General features: G+C 35.5%; 1 protein-coding gene across 1 annotated transcript in view; it reads left to right on the plus strand.

Moving 5' to 3' along the window:
- The window catches only part of NCAM2 (neural cell adhesion molecule 2), a 272,795-nt gene extending 264,864 nt beyond the window's left edge, over window positions 1-7,931 (plus strand). The window contains exon 18 of the mRNA XM_059493913.1: window positions 1,602-7,931. Coding sequence (XP_059349896.1) covers window positions 1,602-1,713 — 112 coding nt within the window. The 3' untranslated portion in view covers window positions 1,714-7,931. The remainder of the gene's footprint in view (window positions 1-1,601) is intronic.
- The last annotated feature ends 13,707 nt before the right edge of the window (window positions 7,932-21,638 follow it).

Below are 21,638 nucleotides of genomic sequence, written 5' to 3' on the forward strand. Positions count from 1 at the left end.
GTTCTAGCAAATCTTCCTATTTCAAGTATTTCGTAACATGGTCTTAATCCACTTAAACCAATTTCTTTAAATTTCCATTCAGTATAATTTTTCAATTCCCCAGTTTTGACTTTGACTAAATAGTTCCTTCTTTCCAGCACTATCTTTTGAGAGATTACTCTGCTTTTCTTAAAACTACATTAAATTAGGTTTTGGGGGTTTTTTAATACTTGTTGTAATGTTTTTTTGCCTAATCAGACCTCTGACCCACATGCCTGCCTACCAAAAATGCATCTCACGAGCTGCCCTTCCTCTGCCCCAGTGTTTTACCTTCTGTTAAAAATAGATTTATGTTGATTCTGTTGTTTCCATTCTTTCAGATATCTTGCTGTGAGCTGAAATCTGTTTCCTTTGGGCTTGTCATGAGAAACAGACAATTAGCAGATACCTCCCTCTGTGCTCAGAGCCAGACATCTGATGATATATCCCATGTATTTTACTGTAGTAGAACAAGTTAATCTTTGATTTCTCTCAGATACATGTTGCGCTCATTGTTTAACTTCTGGATAAACAGCATCTTTCTTAGTTCATTTCAGACAACTTAAATTTCATAAGACTGGGAATTCAGGTATTGTTTTGTTTTATTTTCTGCAATTAAACACTACCATGTAATAAGAGATTCCTACAAGATTCCTCAGACAGGTTTTGAACATTGTATTGCTCTTCGGGACATTGAATCAAGCAAAGCAGAAATTTACTGAAACATTTAACAGTTATTATGAATAAAAAAGGCACATGCATACTATTCCCTAGTAAAAAAAACCCAGAAAGCAAACCCAAACTGGAATCATGATTAAGAGGTTTTATGCCTAGGAGATGCTATTACAGGAACATCTCAGTAAACCATGCATCTTTTTGACAGCTATATTTTTCGACAGCTAATTACTGGCAGAAGGGAATCAATGATTTTTAAAGACCTTTTTCAATGAGATCACATTCAAAAGGGTGGGGACTCTTTTGCCAGATCCTCAGAGTTTTCACAAGTCTTAAAAGAGCTGTAAGTTATTAATGATGCTACATATGTGATCCATGAAAATTAAACTGTAGAACTTTCTAATGATGATTTCCATTACCTCCTGCACTAGAAGAAATACTTTACCTATGTCTTGGCATAATCCATAATCTCCAATAATAGCTGTGTTCTTTTGTATGCAACTGAATTTACATTTAGGAAAGGCACTAAAAAGTGTTTAATCAAGATTTAAAAGTCAAGCAAAAAGCTTGACTGTGTTTCACAGGCATTCTAGGCAACACATACCTCTGTACTCTCTTGGGTCAAGTAATTAGACTTTTTTTTTTTGTCTTATTGAAGAACTGCATTTTGAGAAGCACCCATGTTCTTACCATGTGATTTTTGTGGCTTTATAGAAGTGGAAAGAGTTAATATGAATTGCTTTAAAAGTAAAGAACCTCAGTGCTCATAAAAAAAATAACTATACATTACTTTAAAACAAAACTATTGTTCTACACTGTGACCTATATGAACTGTATATATGTTATAGACTTAAATTACAGATTGTTTTATTTTTGTGTTACCATGATTCCTCTTTTTTTTTTGATAGGAAGCTGCCACTAAAGGAGGAAAATGGCAAAGAAGCTTTAAATCCAGAAACCATAGAAATCAAAGTTGCTAACGATATCATCCAGTCAAAAGAAGATGATAGCAAAGCATAATAAGATAAACTACAGCTGTCTGGATAATGCATTTGGATTGAAGTAATCCTGTGACCAAAACTTTACAGCTGACCTTAATTTCTTGGGAAACTTAAGCTTGGAATAGTTAGTACATGTGTACATATGATGAAACAGTTCCTGTCTACAGTTCTTTTCTATATTTTTTTTCTTGTTTGGTTGTTAATGGTTTTAGTATGTAATTTTGCTGACACCAAGTCCCATGCTATAAATCTGAAAAATCTGCAGAATAAGAACTGTAATTTATTATATGAAAAAGAGTGTCTACTTAGAAGAAAAATTCTGAAGCACTCCTAACCACAAACAATCACATCAGGCCTCTCCAGATCTTACAGTGCAAGCTACATGCATAAAGTGCCGTATGATAATGTATTTATTTCCATTTATAATAAAATGAAATTTTAGGTTGCCTTTAGGAAAAATAAAACAACTAAACCAGTCTCAGTATAATGTTTAAGACCTTAGCTCTGGCTGACACTCCATAGCCATTCCAGATGTGATTATCACTTGAGGCAATCAAAAAAACAAAATGCTTCAACACAGAGCCGGGTGCCACTGCATTTTCTCCTGGGTTCTTCAATAAATACATTTTTAAAAATCTAGTACTCACAATATACAAGCTCAAAAATTGGCTAAATATTTCACAACAGTCTATTGGCCTCATCCTAACTACAAGAGTGTGACTCTGAAAGACTCCAGGATTTTCAGTGATTCAGGTTTTCTGTATGAAAGTTTTGAAAGTTATATGTGAACTAAAACGCAGCCAAGGCATAAAAAGAAATCTGTTTTTAATCATAATCTTCACTTCAAATGAAAACTTACAAAATTTGTCCCAACATATTTATACATACAGGCTTTTCATTTTTGTCTTAGTTCAAACCATTTAGCTAAGGGATAAAACTGTAGTTTAATGAAGTAAATACATTTTCTCCCCAAATCAATATATAAAATATTAAACTTGACCTTTTTGAATCAGGACTTTTCCCTTTATGATTTTATACCCTTTGTCTTAAGAACAATGTGAGAACAGATGGAAAAACGACTTTGTCTAAGCAATTTGGAACAATTTTAAATTATTGAGTAAATCAATCTTATATTTAACCAAATACATGTTTTTCAAATCAAGCTTTCTTTGAGATATTCCTTTATATTATTCTGATCAACACTCCCCACCAGGAAATTTGACTGATTTATTTGATCTGAAATTCATTCATATGAATTAATAATTGATTTAGTGGTGTCACTAAGTGGAGCAATATAATTTGTTTCCATTCCAGCATAGTGTATCCACACCTACCAAACTTTTCAAAGCCTTGCTTTGAAAGAAGATGATAAACCACATAGAAAACTAGACTGGAAAATTCTACTTGTCAGGAGTAACTGGTAGAGTAAGTTGTGAATTTTCCACATCTAAGTCATGCATGAGGTTTAAGTGTACTTTTACTCATCAAATTGTGCTTGCTCCATCTGAATTTTGATCATATTTGAAGTCTTTGTAATTTTTGACTTTTGTACAGTAAAACTGAAAGTGAAATGTATATCATAATAACCTTCTTGTCAACCCAAGTTTAAGTGCATTTGAAAGAGCTGAGGAGAATATATATAAATATAAATATATTTATATTTACTTCTTAGATATTTCTTATTTTTCAAAACCAAGTTATTTTATGAGTTTTTTACAACTTTTCCTCACTTTGAGAAATAGCTAAAATGAACCAAGGAGTTGAGGACAGAGGCATACTGCTGGCGTGGCTAGGATAGGAGGCCAAGTTCCCACAAAATCAGAACCAAAGTGAAAAAAAATGGGCAAAAGGAGATGGCAATATGGGATGAAAGTCATGGAAGATTACAATTGAAAACTGCTGAAAAGAAGTATCTCTAAATGCTGACACTAATTCTGGATGAAGGAAAGACGAAGATATTAATTTATGAATACTCAATGTTGCTCCCACATAATGGGCAGGCAGTACTACTAAATAACTGCTTGAAATTATCAGATTTCTGATAATTTTTAATCAGGTTTCCTGGTTCTTTCTAAGCACATAGCAAGCAGGCCTGCTCATAACATATAATTTGAAGAACAGTTGTTTTATTTATCTATATGGACTTTAGTCTTTCCAGAAAGTGTGTATTTGCAGCTGGGCTTTCTTCTTCTATCAAAATTCACAGAAGGAACCTGGACAACTCCAGCAACTGAGAATTATGTGGTTGGTGTGGCTTGAACCTCCTCTCGAACAATATTTTTACCAGGATGAGGATGAAGATGGTAGACATAGTTTACTCTTCACCTGCTGAGACAAATGTGGATGGCACCATTCAATCTTCTCTGCACAAATGGTGTTTTTTCTGAAGCTAGCCTGATCATTTCCAAAAGAAGGTTTCTATACAATGTAGCAGAACTAACAGTGTCTAGGCTCAACTGCAGATGCATTTCAAATTTTAGTACTTTTTAGTTGAACTTACACAAAGAAAACCCAAAAAAATGACCTAACGGTTCTATATTGGTGTTTTTTTCTGTTTTGTTTTTTTGTTCTTTTTTTTCCTGATATGGTCTCTAATTAGAGTATGAAGGGATTAGAAGATTTAAGAGGTCTTGTCAGCACATTTATTGCTAATACGCCTGTGCTACTCTTTACAAGCAAAATATATTGCAGTATTATTTCAATATTGGAAGCAAAAGCATTTCCCACTATGCTGCATTACAAATCAAAGCTGTTTCCAGGAGTATTTAATTTCTTCTTGCTGTTATGTCTCTTGGCAGTTGATCTGTGTGAGGGCTGAGAATAAAACAGCTCTAAATTTCTGATGGACTGTCCAAGCACACCTTTTTGGTCTATGGATTAATAGGTTATCTCTTGTGCTTTATCTCTGTGCTGTGCAGGAGAAAACCAAACTCTCACTATGAAAGAATGCTGAAGAACACTGATATTTCAAAATTGTTCCAAATATTTCCAAATGAGGAAATAATTTACACATAGTAATTTGTAAGATATATGTAGAACTGGAATAACAACATTTGTTTATTTTCTTTTCCTATTCTAGATTAAAAAAAAAAAAAAAACAAAACAAACAAAAACAGGTATCTGTATAAATGTCACTTTTACTGTCTAAAGTAATTTTAAGTGTTAGTATGAAATGTCAGAAGAGTTGACAAATTATAACTATTTGTAAAAGTAATCTGAATTGTTACACTAACATACTCCAGGGACCAAGGTGGGAGGGAGCCATTGAAATTAGTACTGAACAAAATGTGGCAGTGACAATCTCTTTTCAAAAAAAAAAAAAAAAGGAGTACAATTAAGTAAAATTACTTAAAGCTCCTTGGTATTTTTTTAGTTTTTTAGTGGACTTGAGTTCTGATTTTCCACAATAACAACAAATTTTTAATTAATATTTTACAATTTAGTAATCAAATGTACCCTGGAGAATTTTTTCCTGGTTTTGTTTGTTTATTTACCTTTTTTGACTTATAAGATTTTTTTGTGGTTGCAGAAATATTTGCTATTCTGGTGATGCTAATGCCTAATGTGACAAAGATTAATTTATTCAGGCCTCGGTCTTGCAAGACATTTTGTGTGGCTGAACTCACCCCTTCTGTGGCACTGCACTGGCATTAGTGGGGTGGATGTGAGCAGGAAGATGGATGTACTTTCCTAAGAGACCTTGCAGGATTGGGCCAACTTTCTATCTCTTCATAGATATCTACAACATAGTTACACCGTGGCCATCATCTCCAAAGGCTGTTTGACACCAGTCCCTGGTGCAGTAAATCCCAGCTGCTGTCTTCAGCCTCTGCATCGATGTTCATCCAAACAAAAGTGGCTTTCTTTTTATGATGGTAATTAGTTTGATTATTTATTTAAGTGCCAATCATCAAACTGTAGTATAATCATCATGCCATTTTTTTCTGTTTCCTAGACCAGATAATGGAAATGTATTTGTGCCTTTTGATAGCATGCCACTCTGCTTTATTAAAGAAAAATCTTCAATAATTTGTCTACAAAGCCTGTTTAAAATAATTGAAAGCTTTACTGTCACATACTTTTCTGCTCAAATATTCTCAAATATTCATCTAAATCAATCTGAGGGTATTATTTTCAAATAACATAAATATTTGAAACAAAAATTTGCAAAAATTTTTGAGATCCTGATTCCAATGAGGGTCATGGTGGATGTCTTACTGCTGAAAAGTTTCAAATAGATGAAGAATGTAGTGGATGTGTAGGGGTGTTTTGACCAATTTCTCAAGTTCAAGAGTCAGATAGAAAGTCTCCTTAGTTCTATTTAAGTGCTTAGACCTAAAACATTAAATCTGAAACATTAAATCCTCCAATCTGAAAGATGCTATGGAGCATCTTCCCAGCACTTTACCTCTGGAGATAAACTGGAGAGAATGTTTGTTTTGCAATCATTTGCAGCCTCACCATCGCTGTGTAAGCTGCTGTAGGAAGAAACATCTTTGCAGAATAGTTGTGTCTGTTGGATATTCACTCCTGATTAAAGGACCTCCAAAAATACCATTTACTAAGAAAGCTCAAGAGCTCTTTGATCTATGGAGGGATGCTAAGACCGTTGCACAGAGTCACAGTGCAGGAATCCAGGTCTCAATCCAGGCCCCCGGGATTTAAGACAAAAACCTATTCCAGCAGGACCTGGATTTTATTCAACCATCTCAGCGAGGCTCTGCGTGTCCTCAACTGATGGAGTTGTTTTTGTGAACCAGATTTCCAGGTGTAAGTGGAACTCAAATGTCCTGCCAGACTCCTACTGACACTTTGTGCAGAGGAGGTTTTTCTATCAGGAGTTTTTACTGATGAGGAAATTATGATAGAATATCCAATGACGGTTTTATCCCATACATTACTATGTCCAGAAAGAAAACATCTCTTTAAATAACTCATTGTGGTTGCAATACTTCTTTAGGTGAAGATGAAAACATTCTAAGTAAATAATGATCCTTCTTAAATCTCCTTGTTTAGCTTCAGATAATCTTTCTGATAGATGAGAAGCTACCATGGTTAAATAAATCTTTTTAAAAAAACTCTTCTCCCCTTTTCCAGATTTTTTCAGATTTTTTCAAGTTCCTGAAATACCCTGTCCACTTGACAGCAGTTCTGTAAGTTTTAAGTGATCTTCAGTATTTCCACTGCTCATATGTGTTCTTATGTCAATTTACTTGGACCTGAGCAAAACTAAGCCTTTCAAATTTGGCTTTGGATCAGGTTCTGAGAATTCTCAGTTTACCAGTCTATCTTTTCTCTTAAGAGGCATTGAGATCCTCGTAATGTTTGACTTTCAAACTTGAATATTGGCCATTTTTAGCCCAGAGAAATGAGATAAATATTTATTGCCAAATTTGTATTGGCAGCTTTTAGGTGACAGGTGAGATGGGGAGCGGGCGAGGCGACCAGACGCGGTGCCGACAGAGCTCGGGAAAGCCAGGGGGAACAGGTGCCAAAGAGTGAGCCAGGAGAGGGCTGGGAGCATCTCTCCTTACCATTGACAAGGGAAAAGGGGAGCAACTGAAGCAAGGGAGGCTGCTGAAGGGCACTGCCAAAAGGCAGGGTGACGAGAGCTCTGAAAACCAGGGAAGAGGAGGAATTAACCCTGCCACATCCTTTAACTCACCCCTGTAATTAGGCTACGGTTTTTCAGATGTAAAATGCAGGGTTGGAGGAACTCAAGACGAACCCTCAGAGTCTCTACAGATCAATGACAAATACATAGAGGAGTCAGATTCCCCCAGAAGATAATTTTATTGCTCATGGTGTAGAGTTCTGACTAAGAGTTTTGAACTACTTAGACAAGGTTTTAAAAGGAGAAAAAAATAAAAAAGGCTTTCCTGCTGCACTGAGCAGTCGGTACGTATTTGTATGCTGTGTACAGTATGAGCTAAAGCATACCATCTATGGTTTTCGTTATTCCACACGTTGTCAACAGCCCACTTGCGATATCTGCCACCTGAATTATATATTGATAAGTTAGCTACCACTGGAGCTAGTTTGTTTATTGTTTCAGAATCTTATGTCCCTATGAAATGCTGTGTGTATATATATATATCTCTATACTGTAAAAAGAAGTAATATCGCAGATGCTGGTTTTGTATTTATGAAAGACATTGAAAGTATGGCTTAAAGTATATCAATTATTTGTCACTCTTCACCATTTGTATATTAATAGTAAAGATACTTTTACTTTAATGAAGTGTTGTAGTTACATTTATTTTTGCTAAGTGTCTTTCTTTCGAGATGTCCGATTCATTGGGAGTCTCATTTCCAAAAAGAAACATAACCCTTATTTCCCCCCTGTTATAGAATTACTGAATAATGCTCACACAGACCTGCAATTTATTATTCTCTTTTCTGTCAAAATACATCTATTGTTATCATCCTGAGTCTCCAGCTGAGCTTGAGGCCCATTATGATCATCCCCAATAGAGAATGTGCTGATAGATAATATTATTTTTTTTCAAGCAATGCAAATGTCACTATAGGACACGAAACAACACGAGCGCACACTGCTGTTCTCAAGGTGAAGAAAAAAGGGGAGTTTATTTTCTGACTCCATTATTTATAGATTTCTGAGGGTGACAGTGCCACCTCTCCAATGACACTGGACTAACCAACAGTCCATCAACTTTCTCCTCCTCCATAAAGGAATGCAAAACAATGTTATTTTCAAAAAGTGTGTGAGAAAGTTCACTACAAGAATGCCAACATCAGAAGGCTTAGAAAATCTTAAAAAAACAAGGTGACATGCAAGCATGAGGTATTTTAGTTTATGAGGTATTTAGTTTATGACAAAGAAAAAGATTTTATCGACAGAAGCCACCTTATTTTGCCATACCTAGAACCTTCCAAAAGTCTTGTAACTGTGTTAGCACCACCAGGAGATGATGGAAACTGCAATTAAATGGGCTTTTACTGCAGTGCTGGATTTTATTCCACTGAAGATGGAAAATGGACAAAGAACAGCCCAGAGAATATAGCCCAGCATGTCCCTGAAATGGCAGAGGGGTGTCTGTGGCATCCATATAGCCACCAATAAAATTAAGTAACCTAAGAGAAACTTGATAGATTGTGTATTCATGCCTAAGGATCAGTTTTCTGAGTGTAACCTAAGCTCTTAAAAAGCCACACCCCTCCCTAAGAATGGAGGGGCAGTACATAGGAGAAATATATTTTTTTACCCAACAAAGTCTTCACAGCTTCATTTTCTTCATTCCACAGATCCTTAAGCTCTGCCACTGCAGATGTCTTAGGCATGTACTTCTCTAAGTGCCAGTGGCAGCATTAACAATTTGTAAAAATGTCTCTTTCTATTGAAAAACTGAACATGAGGGAACTGCTTCAGTGTCCTCTCAACATCAGCTTGTCCCTCAAAGCTTTTCATATAATCATGTTTATTGATCATAGAAAACCCCAGATGTCCTAAAATGATGCACAAATTTAGTTCAGATCTCTTGAAAGACAATCAGTACAGTTCACTGGCCACAAGAGAGGTTTCTCCTTTAATTTACAGGTGAGTATTAATACAATTATTTCAAATTGCTGCTAACAAAAAGGTAATGTAAGACCTGTACAGAAACAGATCCAACTTTTTAAAATTTAACCTTGTCAAAATATATCATGCTCTCCCAAGCTTCAGATGTGCTACTGAAAACACAAGATAAATTATAGTCAGGTACCTTGATAATGATAGTTTGTTTATCTGTTTAATTCCTAAATTAGACACAGCTAGCACTGCAACAAGAAAACCCAAACAAAATGAAAAAAAAGTCACACTTTGATTCTTGGCAAAAGATGACTAACTCTCTCATTTGAGCCCTAGCAGATCCTGAAAAACAAGTTGCATTTGTAAGCTCATTCCCATGTGGAAAATGCTTATTTTGGGGGGTATGGTTAAAACTTTGTTGATTTATTCGACACTTTCTAGAAAAACCCAAACCTCTAGACTGAGCATAGTGTAAGACTTTAATTTCTGTAAAAATCTTTTATGCAGCAAAAAGATAAAACTGTCTTTGATTAAACAAAGCACTGAAGCCCATTCACACTCAGTGCCAATAAAAAGCAATGCCAGTGGTGTTGCTGAGAAAGCAGAATGAATCACATCTGGCAAGAGAGTGATCAGGTCAGGCACAAATTTGTAGAATTCTCTCAGGCAATCTGATGATAAAGAGAACAAAATTTTGGAATGAAAAAGAAAAACTTATTCTACTAAGCAAATGACATCTTTTAGGGCTAAACAGGGAATTGAGAAATTATATCTTATTATTTTAAAATTTAAAAAGTTATCCATTGTCATAGACCACATCATGATGAATGAATTTTACTTTGACATTTATTTTTATCATAGAGCATGGAAATAACACTTCATCATTAACTTATATCTGAAGGCCTAAATAATCTTTAATCACAAGAAATAGAAAGTTGCTATGTCCTGCTATGTCCAAAACCATCAGAAATAAACATCAGCATTATTTAAAAATTGTTTTCAATTTTTTTAATGAGTTACAGATCTCTTTAAGGAAAAAAGAATTTAGAGAAAGTAATTACACTTGCACACAGTGTACCGTAAATTTAATTGACAAGGCACTTGCACTGAAAATCAAACTACTGTCTGATAGGTAGCACAGAATAAAACTGGTGAAGTATTTGAGTTTTCCTATGCAAAACTTTTAATTACAGACAAGGTTTGTAATGAGGCCATTCCCTAATGGGATGTGTCAATTGTCACACTGAAGTCGTGGTTCTGCCCTTCTTGGAATTCATGACATACCATCTGCAGCATTTTCTCCTATCCTCCTTTCTGTGAAGTATATACTCAGTAGAAAGTGGAATCTTTTCAAAAATTAAAGGCATTTACTCTGGAAAATATGATTTTTTTCTTTGCATAAAGGAAAACAGACAAAAATCACTTTTATATTCTTGTGTTACAGCACTCAGATATTATTATCCTTGCCATGCACATGGCCACTTGTGTTCTTCAAGTCAACAAAAACTCCCAAATCTGAAACATCCTATTGCTAGCTGAAGGGTCCATGGTCTTGTCTTATGCTACAGCATCCATAATTTTTGTATTTGCATGCAAATTTCATCACAGAAAGTGATTGTTTACTGGGAGTTTGATTCCAGCATCAGACTAGGAATTCACTTGCTGGACTTGGGAATAAGAAGGAAGCAATAATATAGAGGCATAAAAGCCACTCCACCAACTACTGATGAATGTGATGTTAACTCTGTTAACTAAAAATATCCATAAAACCCATGAAGCAATTAGAAGGTGGTATTAGATTTCTCTGATGATGTTGAAATATCAGTATTGAGGTGCTGTGATGTCTGGGAGTTCCTTGGCACTGGGGTGTTGGGGGACCCCTGAGGGATCTGGGAGCCTTTGGCAGCCAGGGTCTCTCACCCCATCCTTATCCCAGGAACAAGACAGCCAGGACAAGGGGGAGCAGTAGGTGAGGCAGCCTCAGCCCCAGTGATCTCAGGGTTAAAATCCAGAATCCCCTGGTATGTGAGTGAAGCTGAGGTGGGACAGGGTTTGATGGTCCTGGGAGGTTGATATGAGTTTTGGGTTGTGGATAAGGTGGGGGGAGCCCCAGGCTCAGTCAGGACTCCCAGAGCCCGGAAGGTTAGCGAAAAAAATCACAAAGAATTTAATCTATTCTCAGATTGGTTTAGATGTTGAGGAGGAAACAAACAAACAAAAAAATAAGGCTTTGGAGATAGGTATTGGGTAAGTGCCCATTGCCAACATTTTAAAGCACTAAGATATTGATTATTGATTATTATAACCTGATTATTTCAGGTTAAGCACAATTCTCAGCTGAGGAAAATATAGTGCTACAAGTAGACTGATCATACCCTTTGCAGATTGCTTTTATTCTATAGGAGATTCCTGGGAGATAAGGTCCTTGTAGTTTGTAATTTGTCTGAGCTGGGAAAGCAATGAGAAAGGCTGTAGCACTGGATTAGAGGTCAGAGGGTCTGATTTCCATTTTGGGTGACAGTTGCTTGGATTGAGCAAATCAATTGAAAGGAAAGTGTAATATTTCTTTTACTCTCCTTGGCTATTTTTTTGCTAAAGATTTATGGACCCATTTATCCTACTGATTTCAGTGAGACCACTCTCAATAAATATAAGAAGAAGCATAAACAGTTTGCCAGATTTACACCTTAGATTAAAAGAAGGTTTTGCTATGTTTTGTGAGAAATCCTTCTCCTGCTGCTTCATGGAGTGTGAGTGTGTTTGTGTTTGAACATTTTGGAGCATTCAGCTCTTGCAATACCTGTGTTCCTGAGCACACATTTAACAGCTGACTTGGAACCACTGTCTGAGCACGAGAGCACTAGCCAAATCCTGAGATGAGAATATGTGCTCTGTAGGATATTTAAGTGGCAAGCTGGACAAAGTAGAACTGTTATCAATAATGGTGATGTTGTTAATTTCACCCCAAAGAGTTATGAATTCTTTTTCAAATTATGAGAAACTGAGTGCCTGTGCTTAGCTTCCCAAACCTCTGCTATATCAACATGTAATGCTGCCTGTTGAGACATATTCCTCTGAAGTGTTGGCAGTTACTTCTATGTGAAAGGGCAGCCATGAATTAAATTATTGTTCAGAGAATACAGACAACATCTTCCTATACCACATCAACCAAATTTCCCTGGAAGTGCTTGAGCAGATTAACAGACAACAAAAGAAACATGAACTTATCCTAGCTAACCTATTTTAAAATTATTTGAAATCTGTGATAGCAGAATTAACATATTCAAGGATTTGTTTCTTTACTATGCCTTTTGAGGGCACCTTTTAAGGGGTTAAACAAATGCAAGTGTGGTGTGACTATTTTGCAGCTGGCTGGTACATGTAACTTGTTTCTTTCCTAGAGGTAAGCATGTGTGTTCAGGCACTGTTACACCTTCAGCACTCTGACCTGTGTAACATCACCTATTCCTAAAGTGCTGAGCACAAAACCCAAACTTTTCTTTTCTGCTAACAATACATTGCTTTCAGGCTCCCTTTCACTATTTCTTCTGAAAGCTGCATAGCACCTAGGTGTGCTCCAGAGCACTTCAGAGGTGGAATTTTTGCTTAGCCCAGATAAATTATATTCTCTGCATCTTTTCTTTTTATGGATTTTTTTAGATAGCCTTAAGGATGAATTAAGCTTGATTTACGTAATTGGACATTTACGTAATTTACATTATTCTACTATGTAATTTTTTGTTTGTCAAGCTTGAATAAAAAAAATACCAACATGAGAAGAATACTGTGTTTTCCTTGTTCCCTTCTCTGCACAGACATTTCCTTTGAAGCACTTATGGATCTGTTGACTGATGAGCCTGTGGCATGACCTTCTGTTCTTCCTGCGCTTGTGGTCATGACTCCATTGCTTCAACTTCAAAAATGTGCCAGGCAGACAGGTTGTGTTAGAATTGTTGTTGTTTGCTTCACTCATTTAGCTGAGCAAGCAGGCAGGTGACAACAACATTCTGGAGAATCAAGGATGTGCAGCTTTAGAAGGTTTTGGCTTTTTCTTAGCAACTATTCCCCAATCCAGAAGTGCCCTCTTGGGCAGATCAGCTGGGAATGGACTGGGTGGACTGGCAGGCTTTGTAGAGTTTTACTCAAATTGAGTGTTTGAACAAAGTTATCTGTTGGAATAGGGTTAATTTCTTTTTAAATTGATTTCCATTTATTTGGCTCTTACTTGACATGTTTCAGAATGACTATACAGTACATGTGTCTCAAAAAACTCTTTACTACAATTAAAAAAAACACAGGACTCTATTATGAATAGCTAATTCGAATATTTGTATACTTCCTTTTGCTAAATCTCACTCATATCCCTTCCAATTAGTTGAGACCAGGTTGGGATTTTCTAGAAGCAAAATGGACTGCCTTCCTGTAGCCAAAAAAAATTATATTTTTTTCCATTGTATATAGTAATAAAAAATTCTCTAAAAATTAGCTCAAAATCATGTTAAAATTGATTTCTGTCCTGTGTTTTCGTTATAGCCAAATTGATCACAGTTTATTTGCCTTTTACAAAGAGTCTGTTAACACAAGATTGTCAATCTCTTGTCTGAGTGCTAGCATGTGCAAACATAAATGTGTTCAAATCTAGAAATTTTCAATCCAGAAAGTTTCAGTTTCAGCTGCAGTCTCTTCTCTTTACTCCCTTTGAGTCACTGTACACAAACTGCCATCACACAGTGCTGCATTTAGTTCTGCAAGGAGTAATACTTGACTTTAAAAGAAATTTAAAAGAAAAATAAAAGCTTGTCAAGATATACCATACATCTGGATTTTGCTAGGCTCAAAACATAATAGCAGTGTAATTTAAGGTTTTGTTAGATCTGATTTGGGATGGATGCAGATGACTTACAGCCTCTATGCACAGCTTCTCTTGCTGATTTTTATGGTCCACCACATGTTACTCTGCCATGGGATGAAGAGATAGCATTTTCTCAAAGCAAAGGTTTATACTTTTTAGATACAGGCAGATAGCTATGGATTGTTTGCTTTGCTTTTCTTTCTTAGAAGTTTAATTTCTTCAGTGAGATAAATATCTATCTGCATCTGAATTAAGATTGATTCATCATTTGCTACAAAATATATCAGAAATAAACATCATAATTGCTTCCTTTTCATCACAATATTGTACCAGCTTGACTTCTTTTGCCAGAAAACCTCCTCAGACCATCCAGAACTGCCAAAACATCTGAGATAATACACTTTAAATTACCGTATTATAAAGCTGAACCATCTGTGCTGAGGTTTTCAGTGTTGCATGGGGATGAAAATAGGAATAGGAAAACGTCACAGCTAGGTTGTTATAAGACCTAACATGGTATACATAAATTGAGTTAAGTCAGTCCCTGGTATGGTTAAATAGCCATCACAGAATTTGCCACCTACAATTAAACCCAAAATTGGAAAGACTATGTCAGATATGCTGGGGAATCCACAGAGAGCAAAGGGAGGCAAATTGACTGCAATGGCAATTTTCTCAAAGCCTTGCTTTTGTGGTGGAACCCAAGCCATTTAAGGACCCTAGAAGTAGGCTTTTGTTATGCTTTACAGAAATAGAAAGTATAATGGACAATCTTCACTATTAATACTGATTCACCATGCAGATTTTCTCTTGTATCTTCCATTTAACGCCAGCAGACCTGTGTTTGTACAGGTATGACCCATTCCAAAGTACTGCAGTCTGTCTGAGCTTCCTCTCACACTTGGAGCAACAGAGCTGGTGCAGAAAATGAAGAGTTGATACCCCACAACTTGTGCTCAGTATTAATCCATGGCTTATAAATACATCTGTCTTTCAGTGCAGCTCTTGCCTAAGACTTCTATGTACACATATTTTGAGCTAAGTCTGCTATATTTGCTAAGCTAAAATTAATTTACTGATATGCAAGAGTTAACATAGCAGCTAATTTAAAACCATGTAGTTTGGGTTTTTTTTTAACATTCACTAGAAGGGGTTTTTTACCTTTTGTTAAAGATAATTAGCATCCTCCAGTTGTGCAGAAACATGGGGGAGGTAAGGGAGGCTGAATAGAGGAAGAAGAAAAGTTTTTTACTGCCTAGTTAGTTATTATCCTAATTACATTCCTGATGGCTTAAATAGCAATTCATTGTATACAGAATGTTAGCCAGAGATACAAAAAAATTTATATTCCATGTGTTTTCTGTTTATGTAAGAAAATGAAGAAAGAAAATCATGGAGCAGGAAGGCAGAAGAAAAAGCTGGATAGTGAGCTGCTTCTCATAAGAAGGAAGTTCATTTTAGGGTTTGTTTTAATTCTCTGTTCTCCCAGTTGAAAAATAACCTCTTCTTCTGTGATCCAAATTAATGCTTGTTGACTTGGTGTGTGATTTTATGTTAATGAAGAGAGGATGATAACATGCCACAGCAATTAGATTGATCTCTGTATGGATAAAAGGACTCTAGATTTAGTTGGTAGCAGGATTGTCCACACTCAGCTCTCTCTGAGCTATGAGTTAATCAACAGAATTTCCTTCTCTTCTCATCCTTTTCTTTGACACAGCTGCTGCAGGAATCCTAGAGAGCACCAGGGTGAGTTCCTTGGCTTTGCTCACATTGCAGGTAACGTGGTTTCAATGGCTCCACACATCCTGCATGTAGGAAATATCCAGCCTCTGAAATGTCTGCCCAGAACTGCACATGCTGAAACTGGAACACTTGTTTCCCCACGTGTTGGGCATTTCAGATGATTGTTCCTCTTCACATTGGGTACATTTAAGGCTGCAGCTCTGCAAAACCAGTGTTCCAGGTGCTTATTCTCAGCCTGTCTGGAGGCTAGACTTTCCTCCATCCCAATTTTTGATGTCAGCCCTTGAAAAGACACTTAAATGGGAGGATAAAGAGGTCTGGTTTGTGCCCTAAGCAGACCAAGCTGCTGGTGTGTGCTGACAAAGTCCTACCAAAGCCAAACCAGATCCAGACAACTGCATTTACATTTTGCTAGCCTTCTGCTCCTTGCACCCCAAATTTCATACCTAACTTAGTCCTCCTGTTTATTTGGTTGTGGAAAATGTGATTGTAATTTTTCATGCTATGATGTATGAAACACTAGATGTAACGATAATGAAGAAAAAACTTCTTAAACTGGCCTTGTATCCAAAAAGGACAGTAATTATATATTTAATAAGGATTAAAAGATACAGGTGAGAAAGCATCACCAAGTCACATTTTGACTCTATCATCTTAAAGTACGAGAGGGAAACAACACAGCTCTGGATAAGGATGAAGAACTTATAGTTTTGTTTTATTACATGCTTTCAAGGCCGTTATTTTAATCTCTATTTTTTTCCCTCACTTTGCTAGATACAACACAGTTGTTTGTTTTCCTAATGTTTTTTCCTGGCTTGTCATATCACATTTAACAGGACTGCTACTTTGGACTGCCAGCTTTTCTGATGTCTATGCACAGAACTTAAAACAATTTTACATGCAGTTTATTTGAGCTTCTGGGATATAGTTCAAGAAAATAAACTGAGATGTACAAAATTACAAGCTGTTATTACAGAGAAAGACTGCATTACATACAGGAGAAGGATTATTGAGAATTTATTGTTAACCTAACAAAAATTGATAAAACCTAATCACAATATGGCGATTGTTACTAGTCCGGCCATAAGAACACAGTGCCAATTAGTAAAAAAAACCCCTCATTAATAATAATGCCATTAAAATTGTTAAATATGATAACTTATTTTTGTATTATGCTTCCCCCTCCAATACCTACCTGGATCTGATAGTCAAGTGTTTGAGCTGAACAATGTTCCATCTGATTTTAAGAGGAGCTGTATATTCCTGCTGTTCTTATATTTAATTGACTGACCCTTGTGTCCTATTTAATAAAATATTTTTATAACAGGCACATCCACAGGTTGCTGCTGATTTAGGAAGCTTTCAGACCAAAATATTGACCCTAAATATAAAGATATTTTGAAATCAATGATCTTGCTAAGATACCAGGGCTTTATTGTCATCTGCATATGAAATATGAAAGAGCATATGAAGGATCTCTTACTAATATCTTCTGATGTCTTCTACATGCAATTTTTAAAAGATTTTTTAATTGGATCCTCTTGTGCTAGTTTGGGCTAAGATACAGTTAATTTTCTTGAATAAAACTTGAATTCTGAAATATCAAACTATTTTCTCTTTAAGTAGAGGGATCCATGAGGAAACATCAGTGTCTTAATACATATGGAGGTGGATGGGTTTTTTAAACAAAATTATTTCTATCTAACAGACAGAAATGAGTCCTCCAAGAATATAAAAAAGAGAAAAAATTATCACTATTAATTCATAATGCATGTTGACAGGATTGTATCCTCAAGTAGTTTTATAGGTTTCATAATTGTGCTGTGAACTCTTTCAAAACATAATTTTGAAGCTGTCTTATGTTTAATGTTTTCCTCATGCAACTTTGCTCCTCGTGTGTAATCACTCCAGCAGGCAATCTGCGTTGTCCCTATAACCTGTTTTTTCCTCTTTTCCCTCAGCTGAGTAGTAGTTCATCAGGAAGAAAGACTTGAGAAGCTCTGATTGCATAAATAAACACAAGCATGTCCTTTCTGTGCACTATTTATGCTTCTTCTGCTTGCTCTCACAACTCCTGATTGGTAGTCACATCACAGAGGTCACACAGCAACATTTTGGCACAGTCTAAGTGTTTACCAGCTACTAATCAACTTCTATAAATTTTAATCTGCAGTATGAGGAAGATTTAATGAAAATGTATGTTTATACAGCAGTTTAATGGCAAAGCTTTCCTCTCTGGATTTGGTTTAAGATCATAGATATTTAATGTATAGTCTGAAATTCAATGCAAATGCTGTCTGCAGTCTGGATTTTTTATTCCCTTTTCCTAATTCAAATGTCATTGAAATCAAAGAATGCAGAAAGGAGCTTTTGCGTGACTTGCTTTGCAACTTTTTTTAACAGGCTAATTTAATCTTACAAAAAGAAAAATACTAGAAGGAAAACAATCCTAAAAGGAAAATGCACACATATGTAATTAAGCTAAGTGTCTCCAGCTATGTGTCTTAAAGTCCTCCATTACTTTGCCAAATTCATAAACTCATTTTAATTTCAGGAGTCTCCAGAGATACTTTCAGTTTCAGTGCACTCAGAAAGTCACCATAAATATACAAATATCAGCCTTCTACTCTTAAAACTTAGTGGCTAATTTCTAATGAATAATTTATTTGATGAATGTTTTAACTTTTTCCTTTTGACTTTATCAAGGGTACAATATAAAAGAATATAAATTGTTCAAAAATATTAGGTTAATGGGTTTTGCTAATATACCTCACTCTGTAGTAAAGTGAGTTTCAGCAAATTACAGGTACTAGATGAGCTGAGCTGGATAGTACAAACAGGGCATAAGATTAAAGATGACTTGTAACCTAAAAATGTTTTCTTTTTTAACCACTAGACATTTTGGAAAACATACCAAAAATTAAATATAAAACAAGAAGCAGAAAAAAACTACTTTAAATGGTCTTTTTTAGCTGTGAGTTTGGTTTGTTTTCTTTATCCAAGATAAGAGCAAGTTGGTGTTGTTGGCTTTTTTTCCTTTCTGTAATTAGAAATAAAAGCTTTTTTAGAAAGAAAAAAAACATAGATTATTTAAAATATCTCTTTACAAATATTTTTATATTTAAAAACAACTTTGATCGTTGCTTCATGTATTATTATGTTGCAAAATAGCTACAAATACTAGTTATAATATGGTGGGATTTTTTTTTACATTCCAAAATGCTTGCTTCAATGAAACAGCTGCTATTAAATCCATCAATGCCCCAGGAGGTCCCAATTTCCTGAATCCAGTAACATGTTTTCATCTATAAGGCACAGAGATACAGTACCTTTTCCTGTCAAATGTGGATGATATTGTTCTTTAATGGAATAGTGACAGCCTGGGCTCTTCACTTTTAACATAATGCAAAATGTATAATGCAAAATTCTCTCTTTTTTTTCTCACATATTTGCAGTTTTTTCTGTGTTTGAAGCTGTCAATATACACAGTACAATTTACAGTGGCAAAATCAATAGTATATTGCTGTGAATCCCCATTCCCCTCTCAGAGTCATTCACCTGGCATTTTTTTGAAATATTGCACCTTTTCATAGTTTGACTAAAAAAAATGAATAAAAGAAATAGTGAAATATATATCACATGTATATGGTTTTTTAGACCAAAAAAGTATGGACAGGAATATCATTGCAGTAATAAAAATCTCTGTGTTTAAAGTCTAAACTTTCTGTATGGCCATAATTACCAAAGTAACTTTTAGAAATTACTCCCAATTATACTAGTTTAATACATTCTGTATCCTTATAAATAATTTTGACTTTTACATATTTAATTCATATACTAAGAGAGGCTTTACTCAGTTTGTACACAATTTTCCTGTGATACTCTATGCTAAAGTTTTTTTATTTTCAGCTCTTACCTTATCTCATTCTTTCCTCTATCTGTAGTTTATTTCAACTGAACAGTTTCTTTCTAATGTATAATCTAATCAAAATCATATTATATCCAGTTCTCCCTCATGAATAAGCACACCCAACTTCCAGCTGGAGCCTCTTTTGTTATTGTGTAATTAAAAGTAATATAATTCTGAAATTTCTACCACTTGTATATTTCTTATGTCTTCAGGCAAAAATGACATCGTTGTTTTGTCCCTGACATTCAGTATCTCTTTTCTATACTTTTAGTCTTCCTTTTTCATTTATGTTTCGTGGCGGTGTAGCAGATATACCTTTCCAAGTCCTGTTTTTGTGGGACAACACATACTTATGCTATCTTTGAATGAAACATTTCTTGGAAGCCTTCAATTTACTTTGCCCATAGGCAGAAATGCTAGAGCTGATGAAACTGTGATACTTCAGTGTCTGGATTTCAAAACACCCAATTTAAAATCTGCCTGGAATCTGTCTTGCAGCAGGCAGAGAAAGGTCCCTGAAAAACTGTTTGTCCTCCCGTGTCAATTTGCAGTTCTACACAAGCTGAAGTGAGTGATTTGACACAGTGACCTTGAGTCACTTGTAAGATTTTATTGACAACTTCAGCTCGTTGCCAAATCTCTTTATTTTTACACAACTTCTGGCTGTCCTTGTTAGGGCACATTAGTGTCAAGCTGAGGAATGCTGATTAGGGCAGACGAGCCATGTACCATGGACAGGCTGACTATCACAGTCTCATTTAAAATACAAATTTGGATGTCTTCTCCCTTTCTTTCCACTTCCCCCAGCCTCTTCTTGGATAACCAATAGTTTGTTCAACTAAAAGTAGGAGTGAAAATCAAATGTCTGGCAAGGCTGAAAATAAGAACAGCACAACAAGGCTTGTGATCAAAGCAGGACATCTGAGAGAAACAGATTTCTTCTGGAAGTGTGCAGTGACTGGCTCTCACACCTCTGTGAATCACTCTTAAAGGAAATGGACTAAAAGCTTATGCTTGAATATGAGGTATATTATTTCAATAAAATTATAGGATGTCAATGTAAAATGTTCAAGGTACAGGAAACTTTCACGTGGTTTAAAAAATAACCTAGAGATGACATAAACATGAAAAATGTTCTATAACTTTGCTGTTTAAAATTCAGAAATTTAATGGAGATATTTTTACATTTTTCAGAAAATTAGCTGAAAATAAGATAAAATTGCACTATCTGAAGGGAAAGTGAAGAGTAGTCACTTCCAAATTATTCTGGGCCATTCAAATCTCAGTGCTGAACTTCTCAGAATAATTCAGGCACAGTTTTTGGGATCATCTTGGTTGTACATAGGGTGATTTATTGCAATGCTCCATCTGCAGATAAAATGCAACCCCGAAGAAAACTACTTCACAGATTATGGCTTTAGTCCTGCTACTCTCTACTTTGATTTTGATGGAGAGGAGTAGCAAATGTGTGTATCCCCAAAGATTAAGAATGAATTGTATTAGATATTGCTTACACATGCCTCAAAAATTTTTTTGAAAAAATCTGTTTATTAAGAGCCCAGTTTTCACAAGAAGAAATTCCATATATTTTTTGGTTTGTCTCCATCCATTCATGGATTTGCTACTTGTGAAATTTATTGGCTAAGTATCACAATATAAAAGCATCTGCACATACTTAATAATATGTGCTATATCTCCTTCTTTGCTGACTTAATATTAAAACTTTAAATTTACCACTGTCTACAGGTGGAGGCATAAATTACAAACTGACTATGAATTATACCTGTCAGTATTCATTGGCATGCATAAACAAAAATAAATTTGGGTTTTTCTGACAGGATTCAGCATTCTTTTTCAATAAAAAATGAGATGTAAATCAATTTAGAAGAATTCTTCCCTTACCTC

Source organism: Ammospiza nelsoni, chromosome 2 (genome assembly GCF_027579445.1).
Source record: "Ammospiza nelsoni isolate bAmmNel1 chromosome 2, bAmmNel1.pri, whole genome shotgun sequence".
In the NCBI taxonomy this organism is placed as follows: domain Eukaryota; kingdom Metazoa; phylum Chordata; class Aves; order Passeriformes; family Passerellidae; genus Ammospiza; species Ammospiza nelsoni.